A 20,620-nucleotide genomic window follows, 5' to 3' on the forward strand; every position below is an offset into this window, starting at 1 on the left:
CTAAATATAGCTGCATATAACTGGGATTGTTTATTCATCTGCAAACACAGCTTCTAATACCTTGAGAATTAGTGTCTCACATAACCCCAACCACTTGCACTTCTCCTGCAGCAGACTGGTTGGCCCAGCTCCTTCCTAAGCACAGTGACAGCTGCCAGGTAAAGAACGGGAAGACAGTAATTTCAAGGCAGAGATTGTCAGGGCTCCACACACACACATGCATATATACATATATATATATGTGTACACACACACACACATATATATATACACACTTTTTTCCCCCCACCCCAAAGGGTACCCCATTTTCAGCAAATGTTTGTTATGTAATTCACTTTCTCTAACAGGCATATTAATATCCCAGCCACACAGAACCGAAGTATGGTGGTGCTCAAACTGAGAAAGATGTTGAAAGGACAAGTGCAGTTAGTGTAGGCGACATACATGGAACTTAAAAATACATGATGTGCCATTTGCATGTGTCACCCAGCTTAGCTTTCTCCCTCCTTAAATTAACAAGAGCTGTTCCTCACTCCTGTGCAGTACAGTTAACTAATATGTCTTTGCAGAACTGACAGTTACAGACAGAATCTTTGGGGTACTTTTGGGAACACACTGTGCTGGGTTTTATTAAACGCACTGCTCAAACTGAAATTCTAAAGACCTGCAAGACACATGTCAAGATTTGATGTCATTGAGCATTCTCTGGACAGCAAACCACAACCTATAAAAGGCTTCAATCACTTTGTGACTTTGAAACAGAGAATCGTTTCGGCTGGAAAAACACCTTTAAGATCATCGAGTCCAACCATTCTCTAACTCTACCAAGTCTGGTGCTAAACCATGTCCCTTAAAACCACATCTCTGCATCTTTGAAACACCTCCAGGGATGGGCATTCAACCACCTCCCTGAAGAGACTATTCCAGTGTTTGAGAACCCCTTCAGACTCAACTGGCTAGCTCTAAAGAAGTCTCAACTCTTCCTTGATTTTGGGATAAAATTTAGTGTAGGCCTGTTCCATAGGACTCCTTTCTCAAAGAGATTATGACCCAAATTCTTTAGTTAGAAACGACTCCATTGTATCCCAGAGAAACATGAAAGCACTTCATTTGGAAAACCTTCCTTTACCTTGAGGGTTGCAGAGCACCGGGCCAGGCTGCCCAGAGAGGCTGGGGAGTCTCCTTTTCTGCAGGCTTTCAAAACCTGCCTGGACATGTGTGACTGTTTTAGGCTGTGCCTTTAAGAAAGGGACAGTGCTGGAACACTATGGCTGAATGTTTTGAAAACAAAGTGTCGTGGGGTTGGAAGAGTAAGGCCAAGAAGCCTCCTCCCTCCCCCCTGTAAAGTAAAGGGAAAGAAAATTGAAGGGAAGGGAAAAAAAAAACTCACAGCTGAATTAGCAAAGCAGTGGAGCTGTATATTTACAAAGCAATGTAGGATATGCAGGGGAATATATACAAATTTACAATATTTACAATATATACAAAGATATACAATAAAGTAACACAGAAATGAGAGTTCCCCCCTCAGCAGAGAGGGGGTTCCCCACCTCTGCTCTCCCCTCTCTCCCCCCTTTCCCCAGAGTAGGTTAGAAAAGAGAGAGAAAGAGGAAAAAAAAGTTAGAAGCAGTTTGTGTTAATTGGAAAGGAGTTAATACAGGCCTTATCAGTTTCAAGGCCGAAGCCCTGGCAGAAAGCCCAGGAGCTGCAAGCTGCTGCCCAAAGGAAAAGCGGAAGCAAGACTGCAGAAAAGTGCTGGAAAGCCCAGTATACCTTCCTGCACTCCCAGTTCAGAAGGTGCTTCCTCCCACTTCACCAATGAAATTAGTTTAGATTCTTCTTTCGTTTACCAACTTCCATCCACCATATTCCCTTTCTTAAAGGCACAGCCTCAAACGGTCACACAAAGATAGGTCTAAACGAATTTCATTGGTAGATTGATAGAAGGCAACTTTAAGTTTTAGTTCAGTTTGAGTCTGTCTCTGTTCCAGTCTGTTCTGCCTTTCCAGCCTGTCTGCTTCTGAGCAACTAGCCGGAGCTGACCTTGGATAACAGATAAGAGAACTAATCCCTGCATGCGCTTTTGAGCCTAACAAGAATTTCCTCCTTATTAATTACTTTTTCTCTCTCTCTAATCTTTTTTGGAAAAAAAAAGAGAGGTAGGGAGAGATAAGGAGTAGAGGGGGGCACCCTCCTCTGTCCAGAGGAGGGAATTTTGTTCTGTATTACTTTCCTTGCTGTATATTTCTGTATATGTTGTAAATACTGTGTATATTGTATATATATCCATTTGCATTTCATCCTGCTTGTAAATATAGCTTTGCTCCTCTGACTGAGCTAGATGTGGTTTCTTTCTTTGTGGGGGAGGGAGAGCTGAACCTTCTCTCACCACCACAACATGTTTCCTTGCAACCAGATCTAGGTGAGCTTGCTTTAGCAGGGGTATTGGACTAGGTGATCCATGGAGGTCCCTACCATTCTGGATTTCAGTGATTATCTGCAGCCAGTGCATTTCAAGAAGCTGCATGCCGTGGGTTGAGACTACACAATGTAACCACAACTACTCTCCTACTAGCAGTCCTGCTTTCTTCAAAGTGTTTTCTTTCAGCCTTGTCCTGTGCATGGTTTGGGTTAGTGAGATGCAGATGGAAACTGAGGAACCACGTTCCTTCATCACACCGGACTGACTGTTAAATACCAGCTATACACAGCAGCACGTGAAGAGAAGGCTTCTGATTCAAGAGCAGCTACCAAGCCTTTAACTCATTACTCACGGACAGAAACACACAGGACACTTCAACTCACACACCAGGAGGAAAAATGAAGGCAGTGTTTCTGAGTCTTACCTTTGTTCATCCATGTGTGAGCAGTACAGTGACGCTCGTCGTGTGAGAATGAACTGATTCGATGCAATTGCCGAAGCATTGCCCGTCTGGAAACGCAACCTACTGCCACAAAAACCGCATGCATTGCAAAAGGACAAGAACAATTGAGCCAACCCTCGTCATCACATCTGTACCAAAGCAGCCCTGAGCAGTTACTGCCCTAGCAGTTACTGTCCTAGCTCTTTCCTTCCATCCCTGGAGGTGTTTAAGACCAGGCTGGCTGAGGCTCTGGCCAGGCTGATCTAGTGTGGGGTGTCCCTGCCCATGGCAGGGGGGTTGGAACTAGATGATCCGTGTGGTCCCTTCCAACCCTGACTGGTACTATGATACTATGACACTATGACAGTCCTGCCACTGTCATGTGGCAGTGCACTGGTGTCTAGGAGAAGATTTAAGTTAGGATTTTGAGTCAGGAGAGGGGAGCATTCTGAGAATTTAATAGGTACTCTGACTAAATGATTCCCTGTCTTTCAAACTGTTACCTTTACAAACTGCAGAGATGTTTGTTTGCTTTAACTTTTAACTTTTCATTTTATTTGCTCTAAACAGAAAGGAATTCCCTTACTTTCCCCTGGAATTTAAAGAAAACTAAACAAACAAGCCAGGAGGGAAGCTATTAATGAAAACATATATGACACCTTCAAGGGCATGTTCTGACTTCTCTGTTCTCAGCTGCACCACAGGATTGGTAAGGGGAACACCTCCTTCCCTTTCACCTCTTCCCAGAAATCACCATTGTGATTAATCTAAAGCAGTGGGGTTTGCATTTAGACAGAAGCAAAAAGCAGTCTTTTTAAAGCCAGGAATCATGGAAGTACAAGCATCCCTTATGAGGAATGAACAAAAAACCACCCTGCCAGTGACATTTTCACTTCAAATATTTATGTTCATTACTAAAGAGTTTTGCAATCGACTGTCAGTGTCTTGGATGCTATTTATGGGTCCTTTCCTGGTGTTAACACACTGACTAATTGATCTGCTTATAAAACATGCACAAAAATTGCCCCTTTTTGGAATGGACGCGGTCTGGAAACAAAATTAGGCCTTTTATATCCTCCTCATTTGGAGATCTCTACAAGTTTTAGCCTCAAACATCAGATGTAACTTTTAAAACAGCTGCCAGTTTAAGGTTCAGCATCTTAAAGTTGTGTTGAGAAATCTGTCACTTAACAAAAAAATTATATAGTCAGGAAAGCATGCAAAGATCTGCTTGCCAGTGTGAGCACACAGTAAAGGAGTTAGACTTCAAACACAAATTTGCACACAGTGACAGTATTAGACACAGAGACCAAACCACACTACTGACGGCAATGCTTCAGCCACGCAGAGGAAAAAGGGGTGGGAAGTGACACTGCAGGGGCTTCACACGTTTAACCACACTGCTAAAGACATCTTCAAGCTCATTCTATTAGCACCACTCCATTCCACATAAAGCAATCCACTAGAAAGCAGCACAGGTTGTAAACACAAACAGTGTGATAATAGTCTGGAATTTAACTGGATCAAGTCAAATAACTTTCCCTAAAACTCCGTTGAAAAGCCTATGACTATGCTGCTTGCACAGCATGCAGAACAGGGGGGCTGCATCTGTGCCTACAAGGGGCATGGGATGCATGGCCCTCCCTGGGAAAAGTTCCCTAAGGTATTGCCCTGGAGATGCTTCAGGTACAGCAGTGTAACCTGAATGGCCTCCTGAAATCGTACTGGTACAAGGCTGATGTAAATGAGGGCAAATAGAGGCCTGAAAGAGAAAACCCATTCAGGTCACCAGATTTCAATCTTCATTTTGTTATTTCCAGAATATGGTAAAGTTCAGGCTTAGGTTTTAGTTCAGCATGTTTTAAACCCAGAGGGGTTCTCTTAGAGCCGAACAGGGAAGCATTTTCTTCATACTGAAACAGAACTAAGCATTTTTATGGCATGATGAAAACACGAGCAGCAAGTAAACCATCCAACTTCCATACTCAGTTGTATGAATCACTTCCCTTGACTTACACGAGCAAACTGCCTTCACATCCAGATCACTAAGAGCTCTGTTTGGATACAGGTTAAAAGTTTGGATGTACATTTTTTAGTCAAAGACATTGCAATCCTCTAGAACTTAAATCCCAACTTAAAATACCCATTCTGTTCTAGTTTGGCCTGCATTAGGAACAGCGTGGCCAGCAGGAGCAGGGAAGTCATTGTGCCCCTGTACTCTGCACTGGTTAGGCCACACCTTGAGTCCTGTGTCCAGTTCTGGGCCCCTCAGTTTAAGAAGGACATTGAGAGACTTGAACATGTCCAGAGTAGGGCAACGAGGCTGGGGAGAGGCCTTGAGCACAGCCCTGTGAGGAGAGGCTGAGGGAGCTGGGGTTGCTTAGCCTGGAGAAGAGGAGGCTCAGGGGAGACCTTATTGCTGTCTACAACTCCCTGAAGGGAGGTTGTAGCCAGGTGGGGGGTTGGTCTCTTCTCCTGGGTAGCCAGCACCAGAACAAGAGGACACAGTCTCAAGCTGCACCAGGGGAGGTTTAGGTTGGATGTTAGGAAGGAGTTCTTCACAGAAAGAGAGATTGCCCATTAGAACAGGCTGCCCAGGGAGGTGGTGGAGTCACCATCACTGAAGGTTGTTTAGGAAGAGACTGGATGGGGCGCTTGGTGCCATGGTTTAGTTTGGTGTTGGGTGATAGGTTGGACTCGATGATCTCAAAGGTCTTTTCCAACCTGGTTAATTCTATTCTATTTCTATTCTAAGACATGATCAGTGCAAATGTCTACAGCCTGCAAGAAAATCCTCTAAGCTTGGAAACAAAACAAATTCCCGTTCTACAGGATGTTACCATGGAACAGAATGTCTGCAAGGAATTTCTTGACTCAGAATCATGTGCATAGATGTGTATTTTTTATTGTCCTTGATCATTAAAAGCATAGTCTCAGCTTGATGATGAAAAAGCCCCTTAAGTTTCCACCCTGCACAAGAAATATCTAAGATATATAATCACTAACTCTCAGAATCACTGAAATCTCAGAGACTTCTGGTCACAAAGGACCAGAAGTATAGAAGGTCAGCAGTGGAATTTCCTGCATATTGTGGGTTTGTTTACAAGGCAAATAAATTCTTCTGTTATTGCAAGGAAGAAAGAGCTTAATCAAAGGCAGGTGAAAACAACATTGTTTAGAATCAATAATATGCTATTAAGAACTTGTAAAGTTCTAGTTTCTTGCTAAAATGAGATATTGACCATATTGAACAGCTACAGAATTTATTGGTATAGCTGAGAGAACATTACATGTGTGAAGCTGGAAGATCCTACAAGACAACATGTAGCATTGTAAATAGCATAAATGGTATTTCAGAAGTGCTGTATTATCAAGGGAGGTCCTTCTCTAACCCCCAACCCCCCTTATCTGCCCTAGTGAGACTTCACCTGGAATATTGCATCCAGTTTTGGGCTCCCCAGTTCAGGAGGGACAGGGATCTACTTGAGAGAATCCAGTGGAGGGTTGTTAGGATGATTAAGGGACTGGAGCACTGCCTAAGAGCCCTGGGGATTTTGAATCTGGAGAAGACTGAGAGGGGAACTAATAAATGTACATAAATATCTGAGGGCTCCTCAGGGACAGTCTCTTCTCACTTGTGCCCTGTGACAGGACAAGAAGCAATGGGTGTAAACCACAGCGCAGGAAGTTCCACCTCAACATAAGGAAGAACCTCTTTACTATAAGGGTCACAGAGCACTGGAACAAGCTGCCCAGAGGGGTTGTGGAGTCTCCTTCTCTGGAAACTTTCAAGACCTGTCTGTATGTGTTCCTGTGCAGCCTGCACTAGATTCTATGGTCCTGCTCTGGCAGCGGGGGGGGGGGGGGGTTGCACTTGAAGATGTCCAGAGGTCCCTTCCAACCCCTAACATCCTCTGATCCTGTAAAATGTCTGAGTAATTATTGACAAAAACATGACCACAGCAAGCTATGGGGTTGGGGGGCAGAGGGGGAAGAAATACCAGTAGCCTTCAGCTTGGAATAAAACCTACTTGAGTTTAAAAAGCTTTAGAGCTTTTCAAATTTCTCCAGGATAGATGAGAACTCTGGGAAAGACAGGAGCCATGCAAGCACAGACACCACTCCTCTGCTGCTGTTACCTGGCTTTTGAATTGTTCTCTGAGTGCTCCAGAAACATCAGCATTGTTTGAGACTGAACAGTTTGCAACATTTTGGCCAGCAGAAAACAAGACAGCCCCCCTCCCTCCTTTCTTCTCCCTATGATTCATCATTGCAAAGGCATTCTTTCAGAAATGCTTTCCTATATCAGGAATCCTTCTGCACATGGAAAGGGGTAAGAGTCAGCAAAACCTTAACAATCAGCTAACAAGAATGAAGTCAGAAGAATTTATTGTGTGAAAGTTGCCTGAAAATACACTTGATGAGAACGTTGGACAGCCAATTCCTACTGCACCCAAAGATCAGACTGAAATAAGTAGAGTCTGAAATCCAGGGCGAGAGGAGGAGATTGATTCTAATAGGTGCCTTATGATTAGTCACCAAAACATATTATCTTTTTAATCAAATCAATTAGAAGTGGTTGCAGAGAGCAGGATGTGGAAACATTAGTAAAAATACCTGCAAATGTTACCAGTGCCTCAGAGACAGGCTTAAGAAAAGGTAAAGAGCCATCCACCCACCCACGTGGGCTTCTGAAATTATTACTTATTAGAAGTGCTTAACACTGCTGTGATAGCAATCTCTAGCCAAAATTCTACTCAGGTAGGATAACAAAATCCTCCCAAATGCTAACTTGAAATACTACCTCTCTAGAGAGGACACAAAATAGCTATCTTGGGGGTTCACCATATGAGAACATGAAAAAAAAAGAACCATGTCTTTCAATAGATCTGTTGTTTCTTGCAGCATATACTCCTAAATAGCAAATAAATACTTAGCACAGGGAGGACTTCTTTATTCTTGTAGAATAGAATAGAATAGAATAGAGTAGGATAGGATAGGATAGGATAGGATAGGATAGGATAGGATAGGATAGGATAGGATAGGATAGGATAGGATAGGATAGGATAGGATAGGATAGAATAGAATAGAATAGAATAGAATAGAACAGAACAGAACAGAACAGAACAGGCCAGGCCAGGCCGGAAGAGACCTTCAAGATCATCACATCCAACCTATCATCCAACACCACCTAATCAACTAAACCATGGCACCAAGCACCCCATCAAGTCTCCTCCTAAACACCTCCAGTGATGGTGACTCCAACACCTCCCTGGGCAGCACATTCCAATGGCCAATCACTCTCTCTGTGTAGAATTTCTTCCTAACATCCAGCCTAAACCTCCCCTGGTGCAGCTTGAGACTGTGTCCTCTTGTTCTGGTGCTGCTTGCCTGGGAGAAGAGACCAATCCCCACCTGGCTACAACCTCCCTTCAGGTAGTTGGAGACAGCAAGAAGGTCTTCCCTGAGCCTCCTCTTCTCCAGGCTAAGCAACCCCAGCTCCCTCAGCCTCTCCTCACAGAGCTGTGTTCCAAACCCCTCCCCAGCGTTGTTGCCCTTCTCTGGACACCTTCCAGCAACTCAACATCTTTCCTAAACTGCGGGGCCCAGAACTGGACACAGGACTCAAGGTGCGGCCTAACAGCCCAATTTGAAGGTTTTGATCAAAGCCAGATGCACAGTTTGGAAGGAATTATTAGATTCTCTGCATAGTCTTTCTCAAACCTTCTAACTTATTAACTTCCTTTTCTCTCACAGCCAAAGAATCTTTAAAGGATCATACAACCATCCACCACAGCAGCTGAGGGAACTGGGCTTGTTTAGTTTGGAGTAAAGGAGGTTCAGGGGGAGACCTTCTCACTCTCTACAACTACCTAAAAGGAGGTTGTAGTGAGGTGGGTGTTGGTCAAAGTGTGAAAAGTCAGGTGGGGGTTGGTCTCTCCTTTCTAATAATAAGGACAAGAAGAAGTTGCAACAGGGGAGGTTTAGGTCGGCTATTAGATGAAACTTCTTCACTGAAAGGGTTCTCTGGAACAGGCTCCCCAGGGAGATGGTTGAATCCCCATTCCTGCAGGTATTTTGAAGAGGCAGAGTTGTGGTGCCTAGTGACATGGTTTAGTACCAGCCTTGGTAGAGTGAGGTAATGGTTGAGCTTAAGACTTGACCTTAAAGGTCTTTTCCAACCAAAATGATTCTATGAAGCGATTATGTTTAGTATAAACCCTTTCAGGAATACATCAAAACAAATGCCAAAACAGTTGTCTAGAAATTCAAGATGCATGTAAATATGCATCAGATACCCAGAAAACATCCCCATGCCATTAAAACTATCATTCTATCACTAAATATTTTGTACACAAGGGTCAGTGGGACCTTGGGGGGTTGTAGGTGCTGCCTGCTAGAGACCCTACTTGCTCTGAGAGGATGGGAGGGAAGAGGAAACAGAGCAGCACAAAAGAATTAAGCAGCCACCATGGGCTGGTTATGTACAGGTAATGCTGATGCTGCAGCATTACCTGCATACAAGAGTTCCAGAAGAGTTTGGTACTATGTAGGGTGAAGAAAACCACACAGCAAAGAACCCCACCGTGGCAGGGATGTATTTTCCAGCACAAGCTGCTCTACGACAATCGTACTTACCATAACCGAGTTGGAGCTCTGTAAATCTGCTTTAGCACAATGTTGACACAGGAGCCTTTAATTAATCCAAGTTAAAACTGAAATTTACAGTAGGTGTAGAGTGTAAACAGGGTTAATTCTTCATGAGTGCTGAAGATTACACTTTGTGTTCTAGGAAGTCTGCAATGTGATTTAACACTGACGCTGTTCAGCCTGACTCAACCTTTGAAGAGTCCATGACCGTGTAACGTTCTCCTAAAGGAGAGACTGTTGGATGGTCACTGAAGAAAGAGCAGTGTCAGTTGAAATGTCACTGCTCCCCAAGTTTTTGACCCTGTTCCTCTGCAGAAGGTTAATACTTGACTGGTAAATTCAGAAATCTAGATCATCTGCTTCAGCGCAAAGGGAGTTGGATAATGTAACCCAGTACAGAAAGCTGTTTAAGCTGGAGGCATGGGAGACAAGAGTTAAGGACACAAACAGCAGAGCAGGAACACTATCAAGACTGAAGAAAAATGCATGTGTGGAATGCTTCTGCTTAAAGGATCTGCTGAAATTATAATGATCTTATTCTAAGTTTTAAGCACAATGCATTGCCATGAGTGGCCCACTTTGTATCTCAGCTCCATTGAGACTCTGTGTTCAGGTAGGTTAAGATTTGAAGGCATTGAAGCAGGAAACTTAATACACATACATAAATAAATGTTTAAAAAAGTATTAGATTATGGTCTATAATTTGCCTGTAAGCAGTGGACAGGGATTGTGGAATTTCACTACCAATAAATTAATAGATAGATATAGGGATAGATAAATAGATAGATAGATGGATAGATATACGGATGGATGGATAGATAGGTAGGTAGATAGATAGATAGATAGATCGATAGATAGATGCAAAACCTGAACTCACACTCTAGAAATGATTATCAGACTTGGTAAGTAGAGACAAGACTTTAAAATGCTAGTAAGTACCAGCTGTCACAATAACTGTATGTAAGTTCCTATGAACAATTGCTTCTCAGGACCAAAGCACCTGATCCACACAGGTGAGCAGACAGCTCTAAGAGTTGAGTGAAGTTCAGCATACTGCACCCCTAGGCAGCACAGAGCTCAGGAGCAGGCTTGGTTAGTAACAACAGTAGCACACAGGGGTTATTCCACCTCTAAACAGTCAGCTGAAGACAGCAGTTCAGGGCAGGGACTAGGACAAGGATCATGCTAAACTTCATTTGCTTCCACATCCAGTGAGAAATATCACAAACACCTTGTGAAATATTCATTGCCACCCACCTTCTGTGGTGACTGGGAGAGAAATCTCCATGCAGGCTGCAGACTGTGCTTTTCTGAAGGGGGGCCTCCCAGGCCCGCGGCGGTTTGCTTTTGAGACATCCGCGCTGGAAAGTCGTTTTCCTGAGCTGCAGCTCTGGGATGTTGGACTTGTACAGTGACCATTCACATGATCTGGAAAGTGAATGCAACAAGTGCTAGGTAAAGTGCCAGCTCCCAAAATTCAGAATGGAGGAGAGGAGGAGAGATGGATGTTCTGATATTGAAGAATGGGTTAAATCAACTTTTCTAACTCCTTACTTGTTTTACCAGCCCAGCACGCAGTTGTAAGAACAACTCACCAGGTCTTTAAGGTATGCTTTGACATAAAACACAAGGGAAGCAGACCTGGCATGTGTGACTACAGCTGCAGATCCCACAGCATTTGGCTGCCCTAGGTCCAAAGACAAATTCTCAAGACACTGCTGGTAACACTCTCATCCCTCATGTTGTGTCTCCTAACAGATACCAAATAAATTTGAACACTATCTTTCCTTTTTGCTCTCACAAAAGCTTTTTACAGGACAGAATTTAGAGCTAGACATCTTCCCTACCTGACTCAAAGCCACATAAGATAGGCACCTGACTGCCAAGAACACCAAAACCATCATGGCCTGTATCAGGAATAGTGTGGCCAGCAGAGTAGAGAAGTGATTTCGACCTTGTACTCAGTACTGGTGAGGCCACACATTGAGTATTGGGTTCAGTTTTAGGGACCTTACTACAAGCAAGACATTGAGGTGCTACAGTGGATCCAGAGAAGGGCAATGAAGCTGGTGAAGGATCTGGAGAGCAGACCTTGTGAAAGGGCACTGAGGGTTGTTTAGTCTGGACAAGAGAAGGCTTAGGGGGAGGCCCTGCCACACTCTACTACCAACTGGAAGGAGGTTGCATTGAGATGGAAGTCAGTCTCTTCACTCTAGTATCAAGTGACACGACAAGAGGAAATGGCCTCAAGTTGTATCAGGGAAGATTTAGATTGGATGTCAGGAAAAATTTCCTTACTGGAAATTCTTTACTGGAAGAGTGGTCAGGCATTGGAACAGGCTGCCCAGGGAGGTGGTGGAGTCACCATTCCTGGAGGGGTTCAAAAAGCATGTAGACAAGGTACTCTGGGAAGTGGTTTAGTGGGCAGGGTTGGGTTGGGCTGGCCGTTGGACTTGATGATTGCAGAATAGGCTGCACCTCAAGTCCTGTGACCAGTTCTGGGCCCCTCAGTTTAGGAAGGAGGTTGAGTTGCTGGAATGAGTCCAGAGAAGGGAAATGAAGTTGGTGAGGGTTTTGGAACACAAGCCCTATGAGGAGAGACTGAGAGAGCTGGGGTTGCTTAGCCTGGAGAAGAGGAGACTCAGGGGTGACCTTATTGCTCTCTACAACTACCTGAAGGGAGGTTGTAGACAGGTGGGGGTTGGTCTCTTCTCCCAGGCAGAAAGCACCAGAACAAGAGGACACAGTCTCAGGCTGTGCAAGGGGAGGTTTAGGTTGGATGTTAGGAAGAAGTTCTACATAGAGAGAGTGATTGCCCATTGGAATGGGCTGCCCAGGGAGATGGTGGAGTCTCCATCATTGGAGGTGTTCAGGAGGAGACTTGATGGGGTGCTTGGTGCCATGGGTTAGTTGTTTAGGTGGGTTGGATTGGTTGATGGGTTGGACGTGATGATCTTGAAGGTCTCTTCCAACCTGACCTGGTCTGGTGGTCTGGTCTGGTCTAGTCTATGTCTTTTCCAACCTTAATGATTCTGTGCTTCTATTCTATGATAATTACTGAACACAATTTCCCCCTCAATGTATGAAAGAGCACACACCCAGGTATAATTGAATTAGTTTTGGTCAGCAGGTAACTTATACTTGCTAATTTAGGTAAACAGGAGCTAATAAGAACAACAAAAGTTCAGACTCATGCAAGCACACTATTTCTATTCAAAACTATGGAAGCTCAATACTGTAGGCAAGGAGAAGCTTGGAGTTTCTACCTTAATTGTAAATGTCAGGTTATTTATACCTGAGAATTAGACCAGCCTTGACAATTCTGTATGGAAGTACCACATTGGGTTAACTCTCTCCCTTGGACACAATACAAATCAAAAATATGATTGATAATATACTAAGATAAATTTACTTCTTGAATACCATGCCAAGAGAGCTCTGCTGCACGTGATGAGAAGCTATTTCTATATTCAAATGATCAAACAGATGCTATATTAAATACAGCACAGGGACACTCTAACTGAATGCAGCATATAGGATGCTATTATAGGTAGTCTTCCACTGTGTAAGTCATGTCCTTTCCACGTGAAAGCAGTTCAGTCCTAATGCACAAAACAGGAAAGAATTGTTCAGAATTGTCGTTTAGGAAGCAGTTTGGTGCCTGCACTTCAAAAAGAGGTGGCTCTGTAGGAGACACAACTTTCCCAGTTCTTATCATGTTTCTTAATACAGGGCTATTAACTGAGCTAACAGCAGACATAAAGCTGATGTGGATGATTCATTCAACTTGGAGTTATGGAATTTTCCAAAACATGCTGCAACTATTCATATATTTCAGTAGAGAGTCCTTTGAGATCAGGGGCTTTGTTCAAGGGCACAGGCTGACTGCTCAGCCTCAGCAACAGACACATCCTCATCCAGCTGCTTCCTTTCTTCAGAATTCAGTTTGTGTGAAGGAGTTTCAGCATGGTATCTAATTATCTCCAGGGGGATCCTAGGAAGTGGTGAGGAACATAACAGAGTGAAAAAGAATCACATTCTATAGAAACAGCAACAACATTTGAGAGTCCCTTTGTCTGAACATTGCACAGAATGGGCACAATTCATCTGCGCTCCTACTCACTATGCCAAATTTTAAGAGAGATGCTGCTGTGTTTCTCTTGGCACGCTTGCTTGCATCAGTTAACTCCAATGTTCCAAGAGAAATATAACCAATCAGTAGGATCTGGGCACCTAAACCCCTTTAGCTCTTTTGACAATGCCTTTCCAAATAAACAAAGGCAGTTCTAGTGCAGAGAACAAAAAGATAAGGAAACAACAAAAAAAATCAAGCCTGATCCTGGAAGCTGCAGGCATATCCTTCCAAGTACTAAATGTGGTGAAATATTTGTGAGTGCTACTGCAATGAGTCTTTTCCCATCTGTGGATAATGAGCTAAATAGCTGCAGCTCAATTTGGAGCTATTCTGTTCACTAATTTAAAGATGTATGGCTGGGGCAAGCCGTAGGAAGTAATCACAGCAGATTACTCCGTGCTACAATGTATTAGTCCATTTTATACCGATTTAACTTCACCCACTTAATAAAGCAGCTAGTAAAACATTGTATCTAAGATGTATTAAGATATGCAGACAAGAATTTCATGAGACAAAAGTCTCCAGCGTTGCCCATGTGCAGGTCCTGGTTGTCTGCCAGTGTCTGGACTCATGGCATTACCCACACAAGTTAAAAATGCTGCTTCCAAGTTGCAGCATGCAGTGCAGTGTGCACCCCAAAAACTCCTTAGGAAAGAGAACTGTGCTGAAGGAAGGTCAGTGTCACACAAAACACCAGTGACGTGATGGCACCCTGGCCTCTGTCAGGAACAGTGTGGCCAGCAGGAGCAGGGAGCTCATTGTGCCCTGTACTCAGCACTGGTTAGGCCACACCTTGAGTCCTGTGTCCAGTTCTGGGACCCTCAGTTTAGGAAAGATGTTGAGTTGCTGACAAGGGCAAAAAAGGGCAACAAAGCCGGGGAGAGGTTTGAAGCACAGCCCTGTGAGGAGAGGCTGAGGGAGCTGGGGTTGCTTAGCCTGGAGAAGAGGAGACTCAGGGGAGACCTTCTTGCTGTCTACAACTACCTGAAGGGAGGCTGTAGCCAGGTGGGGGTTGGTCTCTTCTCCCAGGCAACCAGCACCAGAACAAGAGGACACAGTCTCAAGCTGCACCAGGGGAGGTTTAGGCTGGATGTTAGGAAGAAATTCTTCCCAGCAAGAGAGATTGCCCATTGGAATGTGCTGCCCAGGGAGGTGGTGGAGTCACCATCACTGGAGGTGTTTAGGAAGAGACTGGATGAGGCATTGTTGCCATGGTTTAGTTGATTAGATGGTGTTGGGTGATAGGCTGGACTTGATGATCTTGAAGGTCTTTTCCAACCTGGTTAATTCTGTGTTCTGAAGTAGTATTAGTTACTGTGAGCTTGATGAAACTATTGAGGGATGGCTTATGAGAGAGATGCATGGTAGCAGCTGGACATCCTCAAATGAAGGTTTTGAAGGAGTATTACACAGACAGGGAGAGTATTCTATATACACATACTGATTTTAGTTTGCACACACTAACATGTATATATTACACAGCCTGCTTTGTCACAATGACCTGTTTTAAACTACTTGGTGACCTCTGCAGAAAGCAAAGGCAACCAACAATTTGCCAGCAAAGAGCTGAATCCTTGTTCAAAACAAATGCACTAAAAGATGTCATCAAGGAAGGAGAAACATGCAGTTGCTGTTACTGCCTATCAAGCTGTGTTACACTAGACATGATGAATCAAAAACATAAGAACCACCTTTTCTTTTCCCAGTTCTAGCAAAGGGGAAAATTCACACAAAAACTGTCTCAAAACCAGCCCTTACTAATGGTCTGAGAACAAAGGAATCTAAACACAACTAGAAGCGTTATAAGAGCACTGGAAGTTGAAAGGAAGTAATCAATACAAGAGCAGGCAAGAGGACCAGAGGAAGATGTTTTAATGGGGAGCAGAAAGAACCTGAAAAATAAGTCCCAAAGAATGTCCTCAACAACCATTGAGGAATATGATCTCTGCCATTAAAGAGAGGAAAATTCCATCTATTTCTACTGTGTGTGTATTATCTATAAATTAGATGTGGGGTAATAATTATGGATGTGACTAATCTTGTTTTCTTTACACAGCAGAGAGATGCACATCTAAATCAAGAGAAGAGATCCCCAAACTGTGCCAGTGGCCCAAAGAACAGTCTCAGGTTGGCACATAAACCCCTCCACATTGGTGTAAAAGTAATGCCAACACAGCCTGACACCTTCAACTTTTAACAAATTATTCTTAGAAGAAAATCCCTTAAAAAGTCAGGATCACAGTTTTCCCTTGGTGCAGTTCTGTCAACCAGGCAGGAGAGGAGGTGTGAGCCCTAGCAGAAGAGGTTAGTGAAAACATATTGCCAGCAAAAGGCTGTATTTGACATGAGGAGGAAGTTCTTCAAGGTGAGAGTGGTGAAGCCCTGGAATAGGTTGTCCAGGGAGGTGGTTGAGGCCCCATCCCTGGAGGTGTTTAAGAGCAGGATGGATGAGGCTCTGTCCAGCCTGATCTAGTGTGGGGTGTCCCTGCCCATGGCAGGGGGGTTGGAACTAGACGATCCTTGTGGTCCCTTACAACCCTGACTGATGCTATGATATCTTCACCAGTTTGAAGAGGAAGGATGAACTGCCCTATTGACATACTACTAGGACATTTAGGTCCACACTGAGACTATAAGGTGCTGATAACCCAGTGGGTTTTTTGGTGGGAGGTATGTGTGTATGGTTGTGGGGTTTTTTTTGACAGCAGGGTGAACACATTTATTTGTATACAAAATACTGTGAAGTTGGTTGAAAATGCTAAGCACTTTGTCACTAGCAGAACCCCCTTTAAAGAACTGCCTGCAATTATGAACAATGAAACTGAAACACCAAATAAACACTCTCCAAATGAAGAACAGTAGGAATACATGTCACAAAGCCACCTCTGGAAACCCAAACATCTGAAAACCCAAACCTGGCAGTGCAAATGTAAAAACAAATCTAACTTTGTTACCTGAGAACAGTGGGGAAACTGGGGACTACTTGGATCTAACTCTGCCCCTCAGCTGAGTTTCTAGTGACCATTTAACACCACGCTAGTACCTCAAACAGCGCCTGGCACTCAGCTGCCTCAACAGAACAATGTAACATGAATTGTTGCCATGCTTTGAGCATTGAACAGGAAAACACAGACAGAAAACTTGATTCAATTCTGAAACAGCAGCATGGCACGTGGGACATCAGAGATCTGCACTGAAACACGCAAGTGGCGTGCATGAACCACAAGATCACCCTGGATATTAAGAACTAGTCCTGAACACTTCTTGTTAGTAGCTGTAGACCTGCATTTTCAAGGTGGAAAAAAAACCAAATATCTGAGTTTAATTCTGTTTCCAGACACAGAAAATTCTTCAAAAAGCTTGGACTGGAAACATTTTTTCATCTTGAACATGACAAAAATAAAGCATGACATATAGGAGCTGGAGACCTTCTACACAAAACTCCACATTTCCATCTGAAATGAACAAACAGAAAGCAAGATAATGACAAGGAGAGAGTTTGCAGTCTGTTATAGTCAGATTCTTCCAGAGAGTCTGCCCCTGATTATTCAATACATTGTTTTTAACTAGTGGTAATAAAGTCTGAAATGATTAGGCTAGCACCATTCCATCCATGTATATAAGTTGCTTGCAAACGCTCAACAGAAAACGGCACAGGCATGGTCAAATCAGGCATTCCAAATACAATTAAGCTTGCACATAATTTATATGCAACCAACACTCCTAAGAAGGCTTTTCAAACTTGTTAACACGATGCACTGTAGATTTTTTGACAGATATCATACCAGGTTATTGCAACAGATAAGCTAGTATAAATCATTCATTCTTAGTCTAATGCTACAAAACCAGATTTCACAGTTGACAGCTTCTGATTGAGAGGAGTTATTTACCCTTCTTTTGCTATCACTTTGTTGTCAAAATAATTATACATGCCAAATTGTTACTTTCTAAATGTTCTTCTGCTTGTACAAACAGGTTAGTTATTAGACTTCTGATGCTGCTTTAAATCCAAACATAACGATCAGACCACCTCCCTCATGCTCCAGTCTTTGCTTAAAGACAAGGGTCTGTGTGACAGCTCAATCTCAATCCAAGTTACTTACTACTGAGGACCTCTAGGTCCAGACAGGTCTTGTAAATCTATGTGGAGCCCCAGAATTTGCCAGCAGGAGAGCATTAGAACCTGATAAATGTACAGAGATCACAGAATGGAAGAGCACATGTGATGTGTACATGTGCTTGCTTTGTTTGAAAGGAGTGGAAAATAACTTACCTTTGAGAGTCCTCAAGTAAGGAACTCTTCTTTCAGTTAAGACAGGGAACTTAAGAACAGTGCATATCTGTTAAACTGTGAGCCTAGCAGCTCCCTATCATTTTGTTATCAACTCTTGAACGTGTGGTAAGTTTCACTGCTTGTTTTGCCGTTTCAGCTAACAAATTTTGCTGCCTTTCCATTGTGGCTACACTTAACCATATCGATTATAAACGCTTCAGTTAGGTTACCGTATTGACCATGTCAAGCACTTACCTTCCCTTCTGAACTACTTGCTTGTTCAATTTTGCATATAGATCAGCTAGGGCTTTTGTGTTTAGGGTTGTTGGTTTTTTTTTGGTTTATAGAAAATCTGGCAGAATTAGAAGTCCCTTTTCTGCATTTGAAATATAATCACACAGCACATGTCTGTTCTGCTTTAACAGCTGGCAGAGTTAACCTGCTGGCCACCTTTTGTTGCCTTTTTTCCCCTCTATTACAGGTATTTGGACTGGCAGAGTGCTAATACATCCATTAACACAAAGTCTCTTTAAAAAACCTTGGGCCATAAACCTTCTCTCATTTAATTAAGGATGAACCGGTGCAGTCATGCACCTGACCTGCAGCAGATGAAAGAAACTTTTGCCTAGTAGGGTCCTAGCTGTAGAATATAAAAATCCAAGCCTGATAATGTGAAAAGGCAGAGAGGCCAAATGTTTAAAGTAATTTTTGTAACAGTGAAAGCCTTCAGTCCAACCACAATGTTTTTCATCTTAGGAGTGGTAAAACTTGCCACCAAAAAATTTCAAACCACATCCTCCCCTGAAACAGGGAATGCACAGCCAGCAGCCCAAGGGGTGCAATCCTTCCCTGATCTGTGGTACTTGTCAGACTGCATGTCAAGGCCTATGCCCAGTTTTGAGCTCCCCATTGCATGTAATACATCGACATAAAGGCATGAGCTCTGCAGGGACCCCTCAAACTGGTGAGGGAGTTAGAGTAACGGAGTTACTAAGGTTGGAAAAGACCTCTAAGATCATCAGGTCTAACTGTCAACCCGACACCATCATGACCACTAAACCATGTCCCCAGGTGCCATGTACATATGTTTTTTTACACCCCCAGGGATGGTGAATAGAATCATAGAATCAAATAGTTGGCTCAGAGAATTGCTGTGGTGTTTTGTGGTGGGGTGGTGGTGGTTGTTGTGTTTTTTTTTTTGGTTGTGGTTGTTTTGGATCTTTTTTTCATCTTAAGAAGAGAAGTTTGAGGGGAGACCTTGTTGACATCTGAAACTACTTGGTTTGAGTTTATGGGGAAGACAGAACCAGACACTTCTCAGAGGTGAGGCAAAGGGCACGTCTTGGAAGATGGGAAATTCTGGTTAATTATTAGGCAAAACTGTTTTGCTCTGTTGATGATCAAATAGTGGAAGAGAGGTTGGGCCCTCTGTCCTTGGAGGCATTCTTGATTCAGTGGGGCACTGTCCTGACCTAGCTGTCCTAACTAGACATGTTTTGGGCAGGGTGATGCCCAGGCAACTTCCAGAGGTTCCTTCCAACCTTGATTGTGCTATGATTCTAACTACAAGCAGAGTTCAGACGATTCCTCCATTCATGTGGTATTTTCAGACTGAGAAGTGAACAGAAATTACCCTGGTGAAAGAAGACACACACTGGACAGCATACAAAATCCTTTGCATGTAAAAAACACTGCACAGGATCATTTTCAATGCATACTGTTTGGTAGTTAGAGAAAAGCATTGTGACAGCTGGGTATCTGAATTGCCTTTGCTAAAAATGTCAGACCAAGGAGAAAAGCAACTCATCAGAAATTTAGAAGTGATATATGTTCTTGAGCATTGGAAACAGAATTATAGATCCCAAAAAATGAGTACAGAATGCTCTGCCAGTTTGTCCAGCACGGCAGTAAGCAAAAATGGATGAAAAGCTTCATAATCCTGCCAGTACCTCATGTCTATTGTTAAATACTTGGAAAGGGTAAAGCAAGAATTGCTGTAACCCCAGCACTCAATATAAAAATGAGGCATTCTTTATGACATCCAGGTAGCATTTTGTAGATTTAGACACTTCCATTGCAAACAAATACAAAGGCCTCAAATGGTGGGTGTTTTCATATCAGTATATTACAATATGTATAAATCTTTAAGGAAAGAAAAATCAAACAGATCCCATGAACCTTGTACAAAATGGACATAAAAGGAATACCAACTTCTGACCAAAGCTTCTTTGTCTGACCACTACATTTGTGTAGTGGTTTGAGCCTTAACTGGGAGTTAAGAGCTCAGATGGGGGCAAGGTTGAGAATCTCTCCCCTGCTCCCCCCTCCTCCCTCCCAACAGAGAGGAAAAAAGAAAGGGAAGGAGCAAATCCACCAAGCAGTAATTTGGAGTTGGCTTGGAAGTAGAGAGGTAAAGAGTTTTCTTTACTATATATATATATACACATATATATAAAACAATAGCAGGTTCACAAGGGTAAAGAACAAGGATGGATGGGAGGGGGAAAAAAATGCCACAGGAATACAAAACCAGTCTCTCTCTGAAGAGGCACAGAGGCAGCAGGGAGAAAGATCAGGCCCAACCATGTGGCAGAGGAGCAGGAAGGCAGCTGCAGTAGCTCTTGTCCAGGAGAGGAAGGAGCCAAAAGGCGAGCTAATGACTCCAACGCCTTCCCTTTTATACCCTAGCTGGGCAGG

At 43.3% G+C, this 20,620-nt stretch overlaps 1 protein-coding gene across 6 annotated transcripts in view; it reads right to left on the reverse strand.

Annotated features, from left to right (window-relative positions):
• STXBP5L (syntaxin binding protein 5L) overlaps positions 1 to 20,620 on the reverse strand; it is a 252,640-nt gene that overhangs the window by 14,571 nt on the left and 217,449 nt on the right. For 3 of the 6 annotated variants that reach the window (XM_068165947.1, XM_068165952.1, XM_068165950.1), the window contains 2 exons: positions 10,773 to 10,943; positions 2,847 to 2,948 (listed from right to left, as the gene is read on the reverse strand). In XM_068165947.1, coding sequence (XP_068022048.1) covers positions 2,847 to 2,948; positions 10,773 to 10,943 — 273 coding nt within the window. The remainder of the gene's footprint in view (positions 1 to 2,846; positions 2,949 to 10,772; positions 10,944 to 20,620) is intronic. The other 3 variants (XM_068165953.1, XM_068165951.1, XM_068165948.1) reach the window with 2 other exon arrangements.

Source organism: Melanerpes formicivorus, unplaced genomic scaffold (assembly GCF_026170545.1).
Source record: "Melanerpes formicivorus ecotype bairdi unplaced genomic scaffold, bMelFor1.0.p_v2 SCAF_95, whole genome shotgun sequence".
Classification (NCBI taxonomy): domain Eukaryota; kingdom Metazoa; phylum Chordata; class Aves; order Piciformes; family Picidae; genus Melanerpes; species Melanerpes formicivorus.